Genomic DNA, 16926 nt, shown 5'->3' with positions numbered 1-16926 from the left:
ATATAAAACTCAAAAATTGGATCACAAACTAAGTTTCTAAAAGAAGGAGAGTATAGTATGTTGCAATATGTGTGGCTAGCTTTTTTGTTGTGTGCATGGCTGGAAATGAGACAGTGGCTCAAGTGGGGATCAAGTTGCAGTTTCCTGGAACATGATTTAAACATTTCATGCATCCTATCTGTCCTGTGACACTTTTTTGTTAACCTGGATATATATAACCTCTAAATGGACCATCTAGCTATAACCTATATATATATATATATATAAGGATTTGTAGGAACTAAAATTGCTTATTTTCATGATGTGGACCTAACATCTTTTCATAATGACACAAAATGGTGTATCCAACTTTTCATAACAACATTTCTACTATTTAAAAATAATAGCTCAATATATATGACCTCATATATATATATATATATATATATCCCAAGTATTGCATAATTTACTTTCAAGAATTTTCCCTAAATTAACAAATTATATAAAAAGATACCTTGTTACTTTTCACCTATGTTATATTGGCTTCTTCCCATTATTGAGTTGGACGTCAAAATGTCCAAAATGTCTTTTTCTATCGAATAATAAGACAATTTAATCATGAGCCCTTCATTTGCCTCATGGCCTACGGTTAATTTGGATTAGAATTATCAAGTCAATCTCAAACATTCTATTTTTATTACTTATATATATAAGTATAACAAAAGTATACATTAAACTGTGTTTGGCTAGTACAATACATATATATCATCATGTCCAAGTTTCTTGCTATCACACTAACGTTAAAAAAGGGATGAAAATTGACATGAAAGGAATTGAATTAGTATAGTAAATAATAAAAAATGGTCCCATGAAAATGAAGAAGATGTGTAGTAATTGAAGTGATGCATTGCCTTACACTCAATCATATCATCTCTATATAAGAGTAATATATATACATCTATATATTACTTATTAGATGACAAAATCACAACTCCCATATAAATCCAAATCCAAGGCCGGCCACCTTCACATGCCACCAAATTCCAACACCACAACCCACCACCCTCCTCCTCTCCTTTATATGACACAAAATTTTCAAGAAAATCAGACATAAAATCACCCTTTAAAAAGTTCTCTCTGCAAAACTGTGTTTCTAAACACTCATTGTAGCCTTCCCCATCTCAAAACATCCTATATATGCAACATCATTTTCTCATATACTAAAGCTGCTTTGCCCTTCACCAACATACCTATTTTCTTTCTTTGTTTTTTTAGATCAATCTTGATCAAGCAACACACAATGATCAGTCTATTTACTTAGATTTTTACCCTACAAATAATGTTTCATATCCCAATATCCACAGAACTCAGAGGTACCACTTTCTAGTCCAGTCCCCATCTCTATTTGTCTCTCTTTATCTCATGATGCAATTTACTGAAACACTATCAACACCACAACTTCACCAGACCACTAAATCATGCCAAAATTTCACTCATCCGATGAACCCAAATCAAACCCCCCAGAACCAAAACTGGCCTGGGTTCCCAGCGCCCAGTAAGGCGCTGGGAACCTTTGGGGACGCTAACTGTATGGAACAGTTGCTCGTTCGTTGTGCTAACGCGATTGAAAGCAACGACGCCACTCTTTCTCAACAAATTTTATGGGTTCTCAACAATATTGCCCCATCAGATGGTGACTCGAATCAACGACTCACTTGTGGCTTCCTACGTGCCTTGATTGCCAGGGCAGCAAAAACCGGAACTTGCAAAATGCTAACTGCAGCCCTTTCAAATTCAAATATCTCAATTCAAACACACAAATTCTCTATTATTGAGCTAGCAAGTTTTGTTGACTTGACACCATGGCATCGTTTCGGTTTCACTTCAGCCAATGCTGCAATACTTGAAGCAGTTGAGGGATACTCAACGGTTCACATAATCGATTTAAGTCTAACACATTGCATGCAAATCCCCACATTAATTGATTCATTAGCTGGCAGACCCGAAGGTCCACCAGTATTAAAGCTCACTATAGCTGGTGCCACGGAAGACGTGCCACCGATGCTAGAGCTTTCCTACGAAGAGCTAGGAGTAAAGTTAGTTAACTTTGCACGTTCAAGAAACATACTATTAGAGTTTTCGGTTATTCCTTCAAGTTCTTCAGATGGATTTTCATCATTAATTGAACAACTAAAGCTTCAAACTTTATTAGTACACGGAACCGAAAGTAGTAGTACTAATAATGAAGCACTTATCATAAATTGTCATATGATGCTTCATTATATACCTGAAGAAACCCCAACCGTTGTTCCGTTTTCATTCGAAGATACAACCCCTAGAGCTGTATTTTTGAATCAAATTAGGAGTTTAAATCCAACTTTAGTTGTATTAGTAGATGAAGATGCTGATTTTACATCAACTAATTTAGTTAGTAGATTAAGGTCAGCTTTTAATTACTTATGGATTCCATATGATATAGTCGATACATTTTTGCCTAAAGGAAGCAAACAAAGGCAATGGTATGAAGCTGATATATGTTGGAAGATAGAGAATGTGATAGCACAAGAAGGGTTACATAGAGTTGAAAGGTTGGAGCCGAGAGGACGATGGGTTCAACGTATGAGAAACGCCGGGTTTCGTGGGGTTGGGTTCGGTGAAGATATCGTGGGTGAGGTTAAAGGGATGCTTGATGAACATGCTGCTGGATGGGGGTTGAAGAAAGAAGATGATGATCTTGTTCTTACATGGAAAGGACATAATGTGGTTTTTGCAACTGCTTGGGTACCAACATGATCATTTGATTTTAAAAAAACTAAATAATATATGATCTTCTTTTTAGTTATCAAAATGATAGTTAAGTAGCTAGCTAGGTTTAATCTTACTAGATGATCATCTTTTGTTTTTGTTGTTTGTAGCATGTCATTTCAAGAAGGTTAATGACTGTTTTTAGCCTAATAATTATAACATATTTAATGATCATATATCAGATTTTAATCTATGTTTCTTTTCTCACTTCCATATATGTAATATTCATGAGTAAACCAAATGTTGGAATCTCCTCAATTTTCTTTATGCCTTTATGTACGTACACATATGATATTAATAAATACTCGTACTATACATAGCGTTGTCTTATGTTTATTTGTTTTAACAGAAAATTTATTCTACAATTAAATTACACAAATTATACTAATTTATAGTATATTTCATATCAAGATTTGAATCTTGATCTTTATTTTAAAAAGCAAAAACCTTTTATCAAATGGGTTAACCTTACATTGGCTAGCATTGTCTTATGTTAGTAATTAACCACCAATTAATGTGGTTTATTCATTAAGCATTATGTTTTCACGTACGGGTATTAACTAGGTTGAAACTTTCCTAAGTAAAAATAATACTCGTATATAATTGTGGTAAATTGTTTGTCATGATGATAACTCAATTAATTAGGTCACATACATCTAAAAAAAAATTCATCATTGTTGGGATAAAGTCTCACTAAGAAATGTAACTATAATTGTGCTTGCTCTATAGAGTTTAGCAAGCACATGATGATCTTGTGATTAACGTTCAAGTAATTCGAAGAACTATTTATAGACAATTGATGTATCGCTGAAGTGGCCATCAGCAAACATGTCACTGAATCAGCACAACATAGAAGTAGCTTAGAAGCTTCATAAAAGTGTTACAAAGAGGCATTGATGAAGAACTTTAAAAAGATGAAACTTGAAGTCCAAAATGAAAAAAATTTGCCTATATGGTTTGAACATGTCACCAAATCAGCACGACGACACAAGATAACAAACTCTAGGCAAGTAGGCAACGAGTCCGTTGATCCATCACATCCTCTTAAAACATTGGAGAAGGTAAATTAACATGGGCGTGCAGTAAAAAGAATTCTACATGCTTGTACATATAAGGAGATCATAAAAGACAACAAAATGAGTATGAACACTTGTCTTGAGTCTTGTACATAACATCTCTTATTGGTGAAAGTTGATGAAGATACCAAGGAGGCATTAGCGGGTCCATAAGATAGGCCGGTGACATGCGGATTGCGAGCGAAGCCCCTCAAAACTCTACCAAGACGAATGTATATCTATTAATAGAGAATATTTGTCATTGAATAATCATAACAGATTTTGAGCATTTGTCATTTAATATGGTGCATTTAGGTTTTCATAATACACCTTGTAAGTTTTAATTCAATCAATAAATAATTATTCGGTAAAAAGTATTATTTGTGTTGTGTATTTTTGTTTTGTCAATGGATGTTGAATAAGGGAATACTTGTTAGTTTAGATGTCAGCCTTAAAAGGAACAACCATTAAGGCATGCATGTCGCCTATAGAGTTTTATGAACTCAGTTTGTCATAATCAAACGCCATAAAAAAAAAAAAAAAATTGGGATTATCTCTGCGTCATGAATGGGAGAACTAATGAAGTTTTAGATTAGAAAAAGACCAGTTAAAATAAGATGGGGTTTTTTTACTTAGTGGGCTAACATCCTTTATTAAGTGGATTGTGTACCACAAATAAATGATTTTGTGGAATTAGTGGGCTACGGCCTGGTAATTATTTACTTAATGGGCTCTAGGGATTTTGTAATCAATTTTTCTTAATTATTTATTTCATGCGCTAACCAAATTAATGTCAATACAAGAAACTAGGGGTTTGGAAGGGTTGAATAATGTGGTAGAGCAGAGTCCTTGGATGGTTAATGAGAAACCATTAGTAGTTCAAGAGTGGAATGCAGAGGTGATTATTGAAAAAACTGATCATAGTAAAATTCCATTATGGGTTAAGATGATGAATGTGCCATTAGAAGCATGGAGTATAAAAGGGATAAGTGCTTTGGCTAGTAGATTGGGTAAACCTCTGAAGATGGATAATATGACTGCAATTATGTGTCATAAAGGGATTGGGAGGTTAGGATATGCTAGGGTGTTTGTGGAAGTGGATGCTCAAAGAATAGAAGTAGTATATAAGGATGAGCAGAAAAACACTAAAAGGACCAAATTTGTGGATGTCGAATATAGCAGGAAACCTGATATGTGCAAGTTATGTAGAGTATTTGGGCATTCCGATGAGAAGTGTAAGATGCAAAAGAAGGATGATAAGGAGATAGTAGGTGAAAATCAAAGTAAGATGAGTGATTCTATTGAGAATGAGGCACAGATTGATGGATTCCGGAGACCTAGGGGTAAAAGGTTCTATGAGAATGCAAGGAATCAATGGTTTAATGGCAATAGAAAATGGAATATTGGACATAATAAGAAAATATGGCATACTAAAGATCCAGGAAGGAATGATCAGATTAAGGACTGGAATAATAAGAAGAAGGATGCTCAGGTAAATAAAAGTGAAATGCATGTGAATAGATATGAAGTGTTATCTGAGGAAGGGAAAACTATGGGAGATGAAGTGGATTATGGTGAAAAGTTGATAGTAGAAGAATATATTAAGAAAAAACAGCAGCCATCTAGTGATATGACTAAAGAGTGGTCAAAAAAGATGATAAATTTCTTTAAGGAGAGATGGGCACTACTAGAAAATCTCGTATTGCCGACGGATTTTCGACGGCAAAAAAGTCCGTCCCAAATTTTCGACGGATTTCCGACGGATTTCAAACAAATTGCCAATTAAATTCTTTCCAAAATATTTACGACGGATTACCGACGGAATCTAATCCGTCGATAATCCGTCCCTAAATTTATAAATTCTCGACCGATTTGCGACGACGACAAAAAGCTGTCCCAAATCCGTCCCTAAAAGGTCGTCCCAAATCTGTCCCTAAAAGTCGGTCCCTAATCCGTCGATATTTTTAAGAATTGGGGACAGATTAGTGACGGACCAGTATGTGATTTTACATTTTCACGAGCATGCGAACATTTATATTCACATACAAGTACTGATTAAGTGTTTTTATATATATAGAGTCTTAATGGTACGATATATACACCAATAAATGATTTATTTGTGTCATTCACGCCTTTAAACGAGTGTGTGTATGTGTAATTTAATACTCAAACGTAAGTGTTTGATCATAAACTCGCAAGGGGTGTGAGTTTGTACATTGTTAATTTTTTAATATGATTATTTATTGATGTAATTGTATTAGGGAATGAACATATATGATTTTTTGCCAAAAAACTATTTTTAAAAAATTAAAAAATAAAGGTCCGTCCCTAATCTGTCGGTAATTTCAGGAATTAGGGACGGATTAGGGACGGACCAAATGTAAATTTTGATTTTTTCGAGTATATGAGCACTAATATGCATATACAAGTAATGATAAAGTATATCTATACAATTGAAATTCTAATGGCACGATCTACACACCAATTAAAGATTTGTTTGTGGCGTTTACACGTTCAACTGAGTTGGTGTATATGTAGTATTATACTCGAAAGTTACTGTTTGTACATAAAGTCGTAGAGTTGTGTGTGTTTTTACACTTTCAAAATTTTAAATATGTTCATTGAGTTATATGACTGTATTTAGGAATGAATGTTCATTTGTTTTTTAAATAATAAAAATTCAATTGGTCGTCCCTAATCCGTCCCTAATTAGGGAACAGACAAATATGTGATTTTACATTTTCATGAGCATGCGAACATTTATATTCACATACAAGTATTGATTAAGTGTTTATATATATATATAGAGTCTTAATGGTACGATATATACACCAATAAATGATTTATTCGTGTCATTCACGCCTTTAAACGAGTGTGTGTATTTGTATTTTAATACTCAAACGTAAGTGTTTGATCATAAACTCGCAAGGGGTGTGAGTTTGTACACTGTTAATTTTTTAATATGATTATTTATTGATGTAATTGTATTAGCGAATGAACATATATGATTTTTTGCCAAAAAACTATTTTTAAAAAATTAAAAAATAAAAGTCCGTCCCTAATCTGTCGGTAATTTCAGGAATTAAGGACGGATTAGGGACGGACCAAATGTAAATTTTGATTTTTTCGAGTATACGAGCACTAATATGCATATACAAGTAATGATAAAGTATATCTATACAATTAGAGTTCTAATGACACGATCTACGAACCAATAAACGACTTGTTTGTGGCGTTTTCACGTTCAACCGAGTCGGTGCATATGTAGTTTTATACTTAAAAGTTATTGTTTGTACATAAAGTCGCAGAGTTGTGTGAGTTTTTACACTTTCTAAATTCTAAGTATATATATATTATCTAAATATATGTTTAAATTTTTAGACTCATTAGACTTGAACTAATTGGAACTAATAGTTATCATCATAATTAAACATCTAAGTCGATCAACACTTAGGACAAATCTTGTTTAAGCCTTATAAGCTATTATGTATTCAGTTAACTATATTGGTTGAATATAATAATTTAACCTAACTATTAATTATCTAAATACTATATGTTTAAAAGGTTGTCTTGAACAAAAATAAAACTAAACTCTTTTTAATCTTGGTCGAATTGTAAAAGTCAGTGGAAACAAAAATCTTTGCTTTCTCTTGCCTAATCTATTGTTTATAAACAATCTGCACCTTTAGTTATTCATTCACATATCTCTCAGTTACAAATTACTTTACATTCCGTAACCTTCGCCATTCATTCACATCAAAAGAAATGTTTTGTCTAGTAAAGAAAACGGAATTGTGGTCGTCGAAACGTCAAGTCGCAAAACAATACAAAATAAGAACAAAAGCTAGTCGATACAAATAAGCAAAGGAAAAGCAGTGTTAGAAGTTTTGACTTTTGATGATTCTTCGTTTTTGCAATGGTCGTGATTGGAGATAAGGTGCGGATATTCTAGAAATTACTAGGAGCTTTTCGGTACAATCTTTTTCTATCAAAACTTTATTTGTTATATATATATATATATAATATGGTACGGATATTCTAGATGGTCTTAGAATCTTTTGGTACAATTCTTCCTCTCAAAACTTTATTTGTTATATATATAATGGAATAATATGATTTACACATCAACTGAACCATTTAACTTATTTTAAGTATACTATTTTATTTTATATATCAAATACTTTTTTTCACATAATTTTTAGACGATGCTCCAAAGTTTATTTATTATTATTAATAATCTATTTAATTTGGAATGACATGTGAATGTTAATTTGTTTGTGAACAAAAAATATAGTACGTGTTTCTACTTTCTCGTGATTCCCAAAAAGGAGAAGTAACACCAACAAAAGATAAGAAAAAAAGAAACACAATCTCAAAGCCGATCTCACCATTCACAAAAAATGACCATTTAATCAATGGTCAATGATATCGATCCGTGTGAGAGACAATCTGCCAATCAAATGATGTCCACCTCTTATATTAACAACTAGCCTAAATATTTTGATTCACCCATACAGCCATACATACCTCTAACTTCTCATTCAAACTCACTGGCTCTCAATCTTATGATCTTATCTATATACAAAAAAAAAATCTCTTTAATTTAATCCTTCAAAAAACTGAACCCAGCAGGAGAAAAGTTACCAGTTGTCGAACACCTTAAAGACGCACTGCAGCAGACAAGTAGAAGAGGCAAAAAAAATCGGTGGAGATATACACGATCTACACCTACAAAAAATCGTTATCTCCAGCCATATGTCATTGAAGTACCCGATTTCTTCCAAGGAATTTGTAACTGGTAGGGTTTGTTAGTGATTTTGATATGGAATTTGTAATCGATAGGGTTTGTTAGTTATAGATCTAGGATTTTTAGTTTTGCATTGGAGAACTAAAATGTTTTTGTAATGTTGACATCATAGTCTTTGGTTATATATTTATTACTTCGTAGTGTGTTTAACAACTCTTAGTTAATGTTTTTAATTTTTCCATAAATTTTGGATGATGTTTTATGGATTTTTGTTTTGATTTGTGAATTGGATATAAAATAGATATAGACACAAATACATATATTGTATAAATACAGAATACGTATACTTACTGTATATGTATACTGTATTTATATTTTGTTTTTGGGAAAAACTTTTAGTGACGGATTAAGGGACGGAAATATCCGTCGGTAAATCAATATCCTTGAATAATAATCAGTCGGAAATCTGTCGCAAATGTGTCCGTCGGTAAAAACGTCCGTCATAAATCCGTCGTTAAATTTAGTCCATCGCTAATGAACCCGTTCCAAATCCGTCGTTAATTAAACCGTCCCAAATCCGTTGTTAAATATTTCTGTCGTAAATCCGTCGGTAAAAATTATGTCCGTCCCAAAATCTGTCGTTAAATATTTCCGAGGCCGATTTTAGTAACGGCCAGAATCTGTCGGAAATCCGTCGCTAAAGTCGATTTAGGACGGATTTGGGACGGATTTTGGCCGTCGGTAATATCAGTTTTTCTTGTAGTGGGGAGACTGTGCATATGGAGAGTGATAATACCGATGAAGAGATTGTGAAGGAGAATGAAGCAATTAAGGAATTGATTGCTAATGAAATAGGTGGAGGAGATGCTTAGTTGTTTAATTGAGTTTCTTAGAATTATATTATTAGCTATGGATTTTAAAATTGCATGATGGAATATAAGAGGGATGAATAATGAGTTGAAGCAGAATGAGGTAATTAAGTTTATTAGGGAGGGAAAATTAAATATTTGTGCTTTTATTGAGACTCATTTGAAAGTTTGCAATATTAATGAGGTTGGAAATAAGATTTTTAATAAATGGGATTGGGTGTCCAACATTCAATACAATCCAACAAGTTGTAGGATCTTAGTTGGGTGGAACCCAAATAATGTGAAGCTGATGTTGATTGATATGAATAAGCAAGAGATGTTGTGTGGTATAGAAGACTGCCAGTGCAGTATCAAGTTGTATTGTAGCTTTGTGTATGCAAGTAATAGTGGGACTGAGAGGAGAGTGCTTTGGAAAGATCTTAAGAGACATAAGCAGTTTGTGGGAGATTGGCCTTGGGCCATTATTGGTGATTTTAATGTGACTCTGCATGCTAATGAACATTCTGCTGGGGGATCTTATGCTTCTATGGATATGTGTGAGTTTAGAGATACTGTCAATAGTTTAGAAGTGAGTAGTGGGTTTCATTTTACATGGACCAAGTCTCCCAAGAGTAAGAATTGTAACATTCTTAAGAAATTGGATAGAATTTTGGTTAATGAGGAGTTTTTAAGGAAATACCCAAGAGCTCATGGTGTATTTTTATCTTACTTAATTTCTGATCACAGTCCTGCACTATTGGTTTTTAAGGAGAATTCTGTTAGGAAAATGAGGTCTTTTAGATTCTCTAATTTTATAACTGGAAAAGATGGATTTATGGAAGTGGTTAGAAAGGAGTGGGAGGAAAATGGACATGGATTTCATATGTACAGGTTGGTGCAGAACATGAAGAACTGAAAAAAGCCACTGAATAAGATGAGTTGGGATAATGGAAATTTGTTTGAGAAAGTTAGTAGTTTGAAGGAGAAATTAAGGAAGGATCAGGATGCTTGTGATAAAGACCCTTTTAATGGTGAGATTAGAGCAGAGGCAGCTAAAACTTTAAATGAGTATATTGAGGCTGCAAAAGATGAGATTAGTTTATTGCAGCAGAAAGTAAAAGTGCAATGGTTAAAAGAGGGTGACAAAAATACTGCATACATCCATAGTATGTTAAAATCTAGGAGAAATAAATGCAAAGTTGAGATCATTTGTGATGAAAAGGGAAATAAATATGAAGGTGAAGATGTGGCTGCACAATTTGTTGTACATTTTGAAAATTTCCTTGGGAAAACTGAACCAGTGGACACACTTATGGAAGGTATGTTTGTGAATACTCTAAGTAATAAGGAAGCAGCTGATATGGTTAGATATGTGACTGATGTAGAAATTGTAACACCCGTCATTTAAAAACATGGATTTTCAAAAACTTTCGCCTAACGGCGTCAAAGAAAGCGGAATTAAACTTTAAAAGTCCAAGCCAGCAAAATCTGTTTGGTTTATTCATTAAATGGTGTTACTAGCCATATCATCAAAACAAATTTAAATGGAAATCCATCGGTTGCCCAGCATTAAACAACCGACATTATAGTAAATACAAATCATAAATATCTAAACACAAATCAATGTCTAATGCGGGTAGCTACTATGGGTAAACTACAGCCAGCTTCATGATCATCTACCCATGCCTCACATCTTCTCACATCAACCAGCTCACTATTGTTGGACCTGAGGGCACAACACATTTTAAAAGAAGAAGTGCTAGCTAATGAATTGGCTAAGTAAGATAACACATAGTTTATAAAACGTTTGTCCATTTAAAACATTATATAAAAGTCATATTAAATCGTTAAGGCACATATCATCACACATATCATCTCACATACAAATCATAGCATCAACATCTTTCATATTAGGATGGGTTATCTTAAATGTGCCTAGTCATCGTTTGCATCTCCACATATCACATCTAAACATTTTTATAATTGTGACATTTTTATAATATATGCATCTTTATAAGTGTGACATAAGTCACACCCGACTGGATGGACAAACCTTACGGCTGTATATCATTGTCGTTAAAGAATGGCAAGCCAATCCAGGAGTAATCTGTATGTACATGACAAGTGGGACGGGTCAGACCTCCCGTATTACTCTTCACATCTTTGACCATGTTGCAAGGAGCCACCCAAGAAACCACATCTATGCACCCGTCGGGCAAGGGCAAGTACCGGTTAAGCTTAACACTTCACATCTAAATTACGAGCTCGATTTCACATCTCATATGGTTTAGGTGTTTATACTACCTAAACAATTATCACATATACATCTTTACGTTTGGGCCCTTAAACGTGCACGTGTCATGGCAACTTAATAAGTCTAGTGAACTAGATGAACAAGCCATGTAATCATGCACATTTCACATATCATCAACATATATCACATTTCAATTCATCTTAAGACATTACATATCATTTCATAGCATCTAATTACATCTCATATATTGCACGACATTCATAGCATATCATTACATATCATTACATATCATCTTTCATTACATAAGATAGCTCATTACATAATGTATTTCATAACAACTCAAGCATTTCATATCATATCATAACGTGTCATATCTATGGGGTAGCATTTCAGGCTTCAATATGAATATACATAGCCCATATCACCTCCCGTATAATCCCGAATACCCATAAGCAAACAAGATACCAGTTTGGGAAGTTATTATATGAAAACTGTGTTTTGTTGAACACTCAGCGTGTCAAAGTAGTGTATCTTACCTTGGTACTGCTTAACAATGAGTTACATATGTCTTACAGTGCTTGCTAAGTATCCCCGACAACCTATTATACATTAAACATACATTACATAAGTTAAACGGAGCGAAAATGGTGAACTGCAGTTAGTGGGGCGCACTAACAATTCAGTGGGGCGCACTGAATATTTTCTGACCTAAAACTGACTCTCAGTGGGTCGCACCACATTCCAGTTGGCCTCACTAGCTTCAGATTTTCCAAAAACTGGATTTTCGTGTTTCTTTCGTTTCGAGCCCAACTCAAATACTTATGACCTGAAACTTTCTAGATAGCTTCAAGGCATCTTTTAAGACTTAATTAACACCATTAAACCATCGATTGATCCTTGGCTTACTTACGTATATTAATCACTCGAATGAATCGAAATCGATAAACGGATTGCAATTAAAGCATACCCAACCCTTAAACCAGATATGGGTGGACAAAATCTATCAAAGACCATTACCCTATGATCTTAGAATAAAGAATTACCTGTACGAATGATTGAGGGATCAAAACCTAAAAGAAATCACCGCCGAATAGATCCAAAGTCGCACAAAACTTGAAGAGAGGCTCTAGGGTTCTTGAGGGAGAATTATTTTTGAGATTACAATCTGATTATGGGGTTTATGGAACGTGATATTGCCCTAAATCTGCTGGACCAACTTTCCAAAACTTAACATCTATACCCTTGTACTTTATATCTTTCGCTTATTGCCCCTTAAACTCTTACGGGAACACTTTTCATCACTTTAACTCAATCGGGAATACGTATCATTATTAATCACTTTACTAACATATTACTTTGTCACAAGGGAATACGTACCCTTGTGGTCCTTGTTCTTAGATGAGTTTCGTTGCCATCTTTCTGTGTTCCAGCAAGTATCAATCATGGCAGCCCCGTTTGATTCATCAATCCATTATGGATGATATGGCTTAAGCACACTCCAATCATTCCCAACAATCATACCCTTCTCTCTAGCTAACTTGAAAGCATCCTCCCAAGAATCCTTCATGACATCACGGTACCGTTTCTTCGAAAGAAAATTCCAATTTGCCTTAACTTTAGTATGATGTTCTGGAGCCCATTTGAACTTTGACTACAATAGAAACACCGTGTCTTATATCTTTGTTAATTAATAATCTATAGACAGTTATGTAAAGAAAACATGAGAACAATTAATATATCATTTTCTTTTGACACAAACAGTGGTATATATATACGACTTGTAAAGGCGTAACCCAAAAACGACATTTTTTTATTATTATAGTTACAAATAAATAAACACAATCCTTGTACCCCTATACATTTAGAATTTATATGCATATAATATATACATCAATGAAATGTGTATTAGACTTTTTTATAAATCACATACTGGAACAAAAATTGAATATGACCATTAAACGATTAAAAAGGACCAAAAGTGACATAACAACCCCTGACAAGTGTTATTAGATTTGGGATAGGTTTTGTAACAACAAAATGCAACAACAAACATGACTAATTTTGTATAGAAAACAGCATACGGGACTGGTTTAGTGACAACAACAATAAACAAGATTGATTTTGTACAGGTTACAGGATCTGTTTTGTAATAGCATTCAGATTGAAAAGTACGTCAACTTGTCACAGATACCTGTTTTGGGGTCCAAACAAAAAAATTCTCTATTATGAGGAACAAAACCAGCTAAAACATCTTTAAACGGTCTATTTTTAGGTATCCGGTAACTTTTAATTTTAAATTTAATTTTCGCTTTTATTATTGCTTATATGGATTTACCATGTCATTTATTTTGCTTAGTCACTCAATATATTATACTTCATATATCTATTCCATGAATTCTGCTTTATATACTTTTTCCTTTTTTTTGTTGATCGTCTCTTTGCTTTCTTTTTTAATTTCCAAAATAACTTCTTTATTTATGTTGCTTAGTCACCCCGCATCTCTTTTTTTTGTTGATCCCAATCTGCTTTATATAAGAATCAAATAACATGGGGACTTTGTTCTTAAATGGCACCACCTCGGCGGAGTTACCAAGTTATCAGAATTGAAGACCACCTTGTCGGAGTCTGAAACTACCTCGCAAACCACCATACTCACCCCTAGATCAACCGTCCAAAACCAGTAGCCACCACCATCCGAGTGACGTCCAAAACCCTAGCAGTTAGCAGTGGTGGCTGGTCAAACCTCCCGTCGGAATAATAAATTTAGATCTGAAATCCCATATAAGAAATAAACGTGACTTCCGGCTAGGCAACCTAACGAAGATGATAAATCCAGATCTGAAACTCCATATAAGACCCCGATCTAAACACCGCCAAGAATTTCGGCCACGAATAGTGTGAAGATGAAAAGAAACTTAAACACCAACCAGATTCTCGATATATATGGATTTTGTGGATCTCTGATTTAGATTTGATATAGTTTTGTCTTCTTTGATATATAGTTCTCTAGTCTTTGTTGTTATTCTTTTGTGTAATACATAACTCATTTGATTAATTCCACAATCTGGTAAGTGTTTTGGATTTGTATAAATGGATAGATTTAGATTCTATTGTTAGATATAGCCAAAGTTATAAAGATGTAGATATGGATGGAAGGAGATTTATTGTAAATTATTTATTATGATGATGAAATTAGAATGATGAGGATGAACCATTCAATTCGTTGCTTTCTGAAGTTCTGGAAATAAAAATATATGTTTTATTTGTTTTCTTATTTACTTTATACGTATAGTGTATTATGTGGGTCTTAATGTACACATGGCTGATCTACATAAGCAATGACTGGTCATCCATTAGCCGGTATAGACCCACAATAGATGTTTTAGCCGGTTTTGTTTCTTACAATAGAGAACTTTTTTGTTTAGACCTCAAAATAGGTTTATTCCAAACGAGAAAGTACAAATAAGAAAGTACGTTGTTCATCCAGTAACTAATCCCAATTATTTATTCCAAAGCTCAATGTTGCTCAATCATCAAGCAACCGACCTCTTTTAATGTCAAATTCCTAGCTCTGTCCTGATACACTGCAAACTTTAAACACCATTCTAGAACCATACAAGGCTATAATCAAAAACCATTGATATATATTGAACTTAATGGGACAAACCGCAGGGAGAACACCTGACGCAACACGACACTTGAGTATATGATGAAACAAAATGGATATGATCATTTCAGTCTTCACAATCACGCTTAGTTAAGCTCTTATAAATTGAAAAAAGAATGTGTTCTAAGACGGATCCAGGGCGTGAACCATACATGTTTTTTTTTGTTACATAGTGTAAAATTTCGTTAAAAGAAAAAACGAGTATGGTTTTGTGAAAGTACACAGGGTCTAAATGGTTTATGAAAAAGATCAAGATATAACGACATATCGATTGATGTCAATTTCTTAAAACATGTTCATGTGATATTAATGATGCCTTCATACTTGAAGCAGATGGGTCCTTCGGAGGTACATCTAGTTCATATCGCACATATGAAGAAATCTGTAAATGTTGACTGATCATCTGTATTAACTATTGCTTCAAAACCAAAAAAAAAAAAAAAAAAGAAGTTAAAACATGTATTATATTTCCACCTTGGATGGACATGAATCATGAGTGAGTTTTATTGAGATAGATGTTGGTGTCATATTAGAAATGAATCAAATAGAAGAAATAAAAAGAGCCCAACATTGTTATTGTAGGGCGTAAGCAAAGCAAGCAGGAGACTAGAAGACCCAACATGGGCTGAAGAGAGAAAAAGATTTATCAGCCCAAGTCCAAAGAAAAAGAGGCGGTGGAATGAAACTTAGGTGCCAAGCAAAAGTCAAACAATCCTATGTGTATATATATATTCATTATTATGTACGTAGGTAAAATATATCTATAAAAAAACACAATGTAGTTCTCTGGTATAAAATAGTCTTAATGAAAATTATCAAGCTTTTCCTCTAGATCTCTGAGTGATAAATGCTTTTCATCTAGGTGGGTTTCTCGCAAATGCTAGCTTCGCAAACGCTAATTTCGCAAATGCTAAGTTCTCAAACCGCTCAAAGTAAAGTTCTAAAACAGTGCAAAGTTCTCAAATTGATCAAGATTCTCAAAATGGTCAAAGTTCACAAAAGTCATAACCTTTCAAAATCGGTCAAACTTGTAAACTTTAGACAAATCAAAGTTCTCGAGTTTCGGTCAAACACAGTCAAACATTTAAGCTTTTCTTGACTAAGCTTAGTGGCATTTCTTAGGTTACTAAAGCTTTAACTATGTGAACTTATTTGATACTCTTGGATACTTTACTCACTTTATACTATACGTGGCTGTCAAACGATCATCAAGTGAGCCTCGTAGCCTCCATTTTACTATTTTCACTTGGAGGTGAAAGAGTACTAGCTTGTTATATCCATACGTGTTGAATATGTTATCTTTTGTGAACTATGACTAATTGGCTTATTTAGTTATTTCTGTTTATTATCGTGAGCTAATCTGTTTGAACTTATGTCTGTGAGTCGGTTGGTTATTGTAAGCCCTAACTACAGAAGCAACTATGGTAACTGTGTGTATAACAAGTCTTTAGCTGACTAATTTATGTGTGGAACTTTCGAATGACTATAAACCTACCAACTCATCAACCTTCTTGTTGACGCTGGCCTCTTAGGTAAGCAAGGTAATCGAGGATAGTGGTAGCATAAAACTC

The 16926-nt window shown here is 33.9% G+C and overlaps 1 protein-coding gene across 1 annotated transcript; it reads left to right on the top strand.

Moving 5' to 3' along the window:
* The first annotated feature begins 1144 nt into the window (after window positions 1-1144).
* On the top strand, window positions 1145-2991 carry LOC122579878 (scarecrow-like protein 32). The gene has a single exon (XM_043752139.1). It carries the CDS (start codon window positions 1402-1404, stop codon window positions 2770-2772), a length of 1371 nt encoding a protein of 456 aa, XP_043608074.1. The 5' UTR covers window positions 1145-1401; the 3' UTR covers window positions 2773-2991.
* The last annotated feature ends 13935 nt before the right edge of the window (window positions 2992-16926 follow it).

The sequence above is a fragment of the Erigeron canadensis genome, chromosome 8, assembly GCF_010389155.1.
Source record: "Erigeron canadensis isolate Cc75 chromosome 8, C_canadensis_v1, whole genome shotgun sequence".
NCBI lineage: Eukaryota > Viridiplantae > Streptophyta > Magnoliopsida > Asterales > Asteraceae > Erigeron > Erigeron canadensis.
The sequence above is the reverse complement of the archived record's forward strand: the minus strand, read 5'-3'. Positions and strand labels throughout refer to the sequence as shown.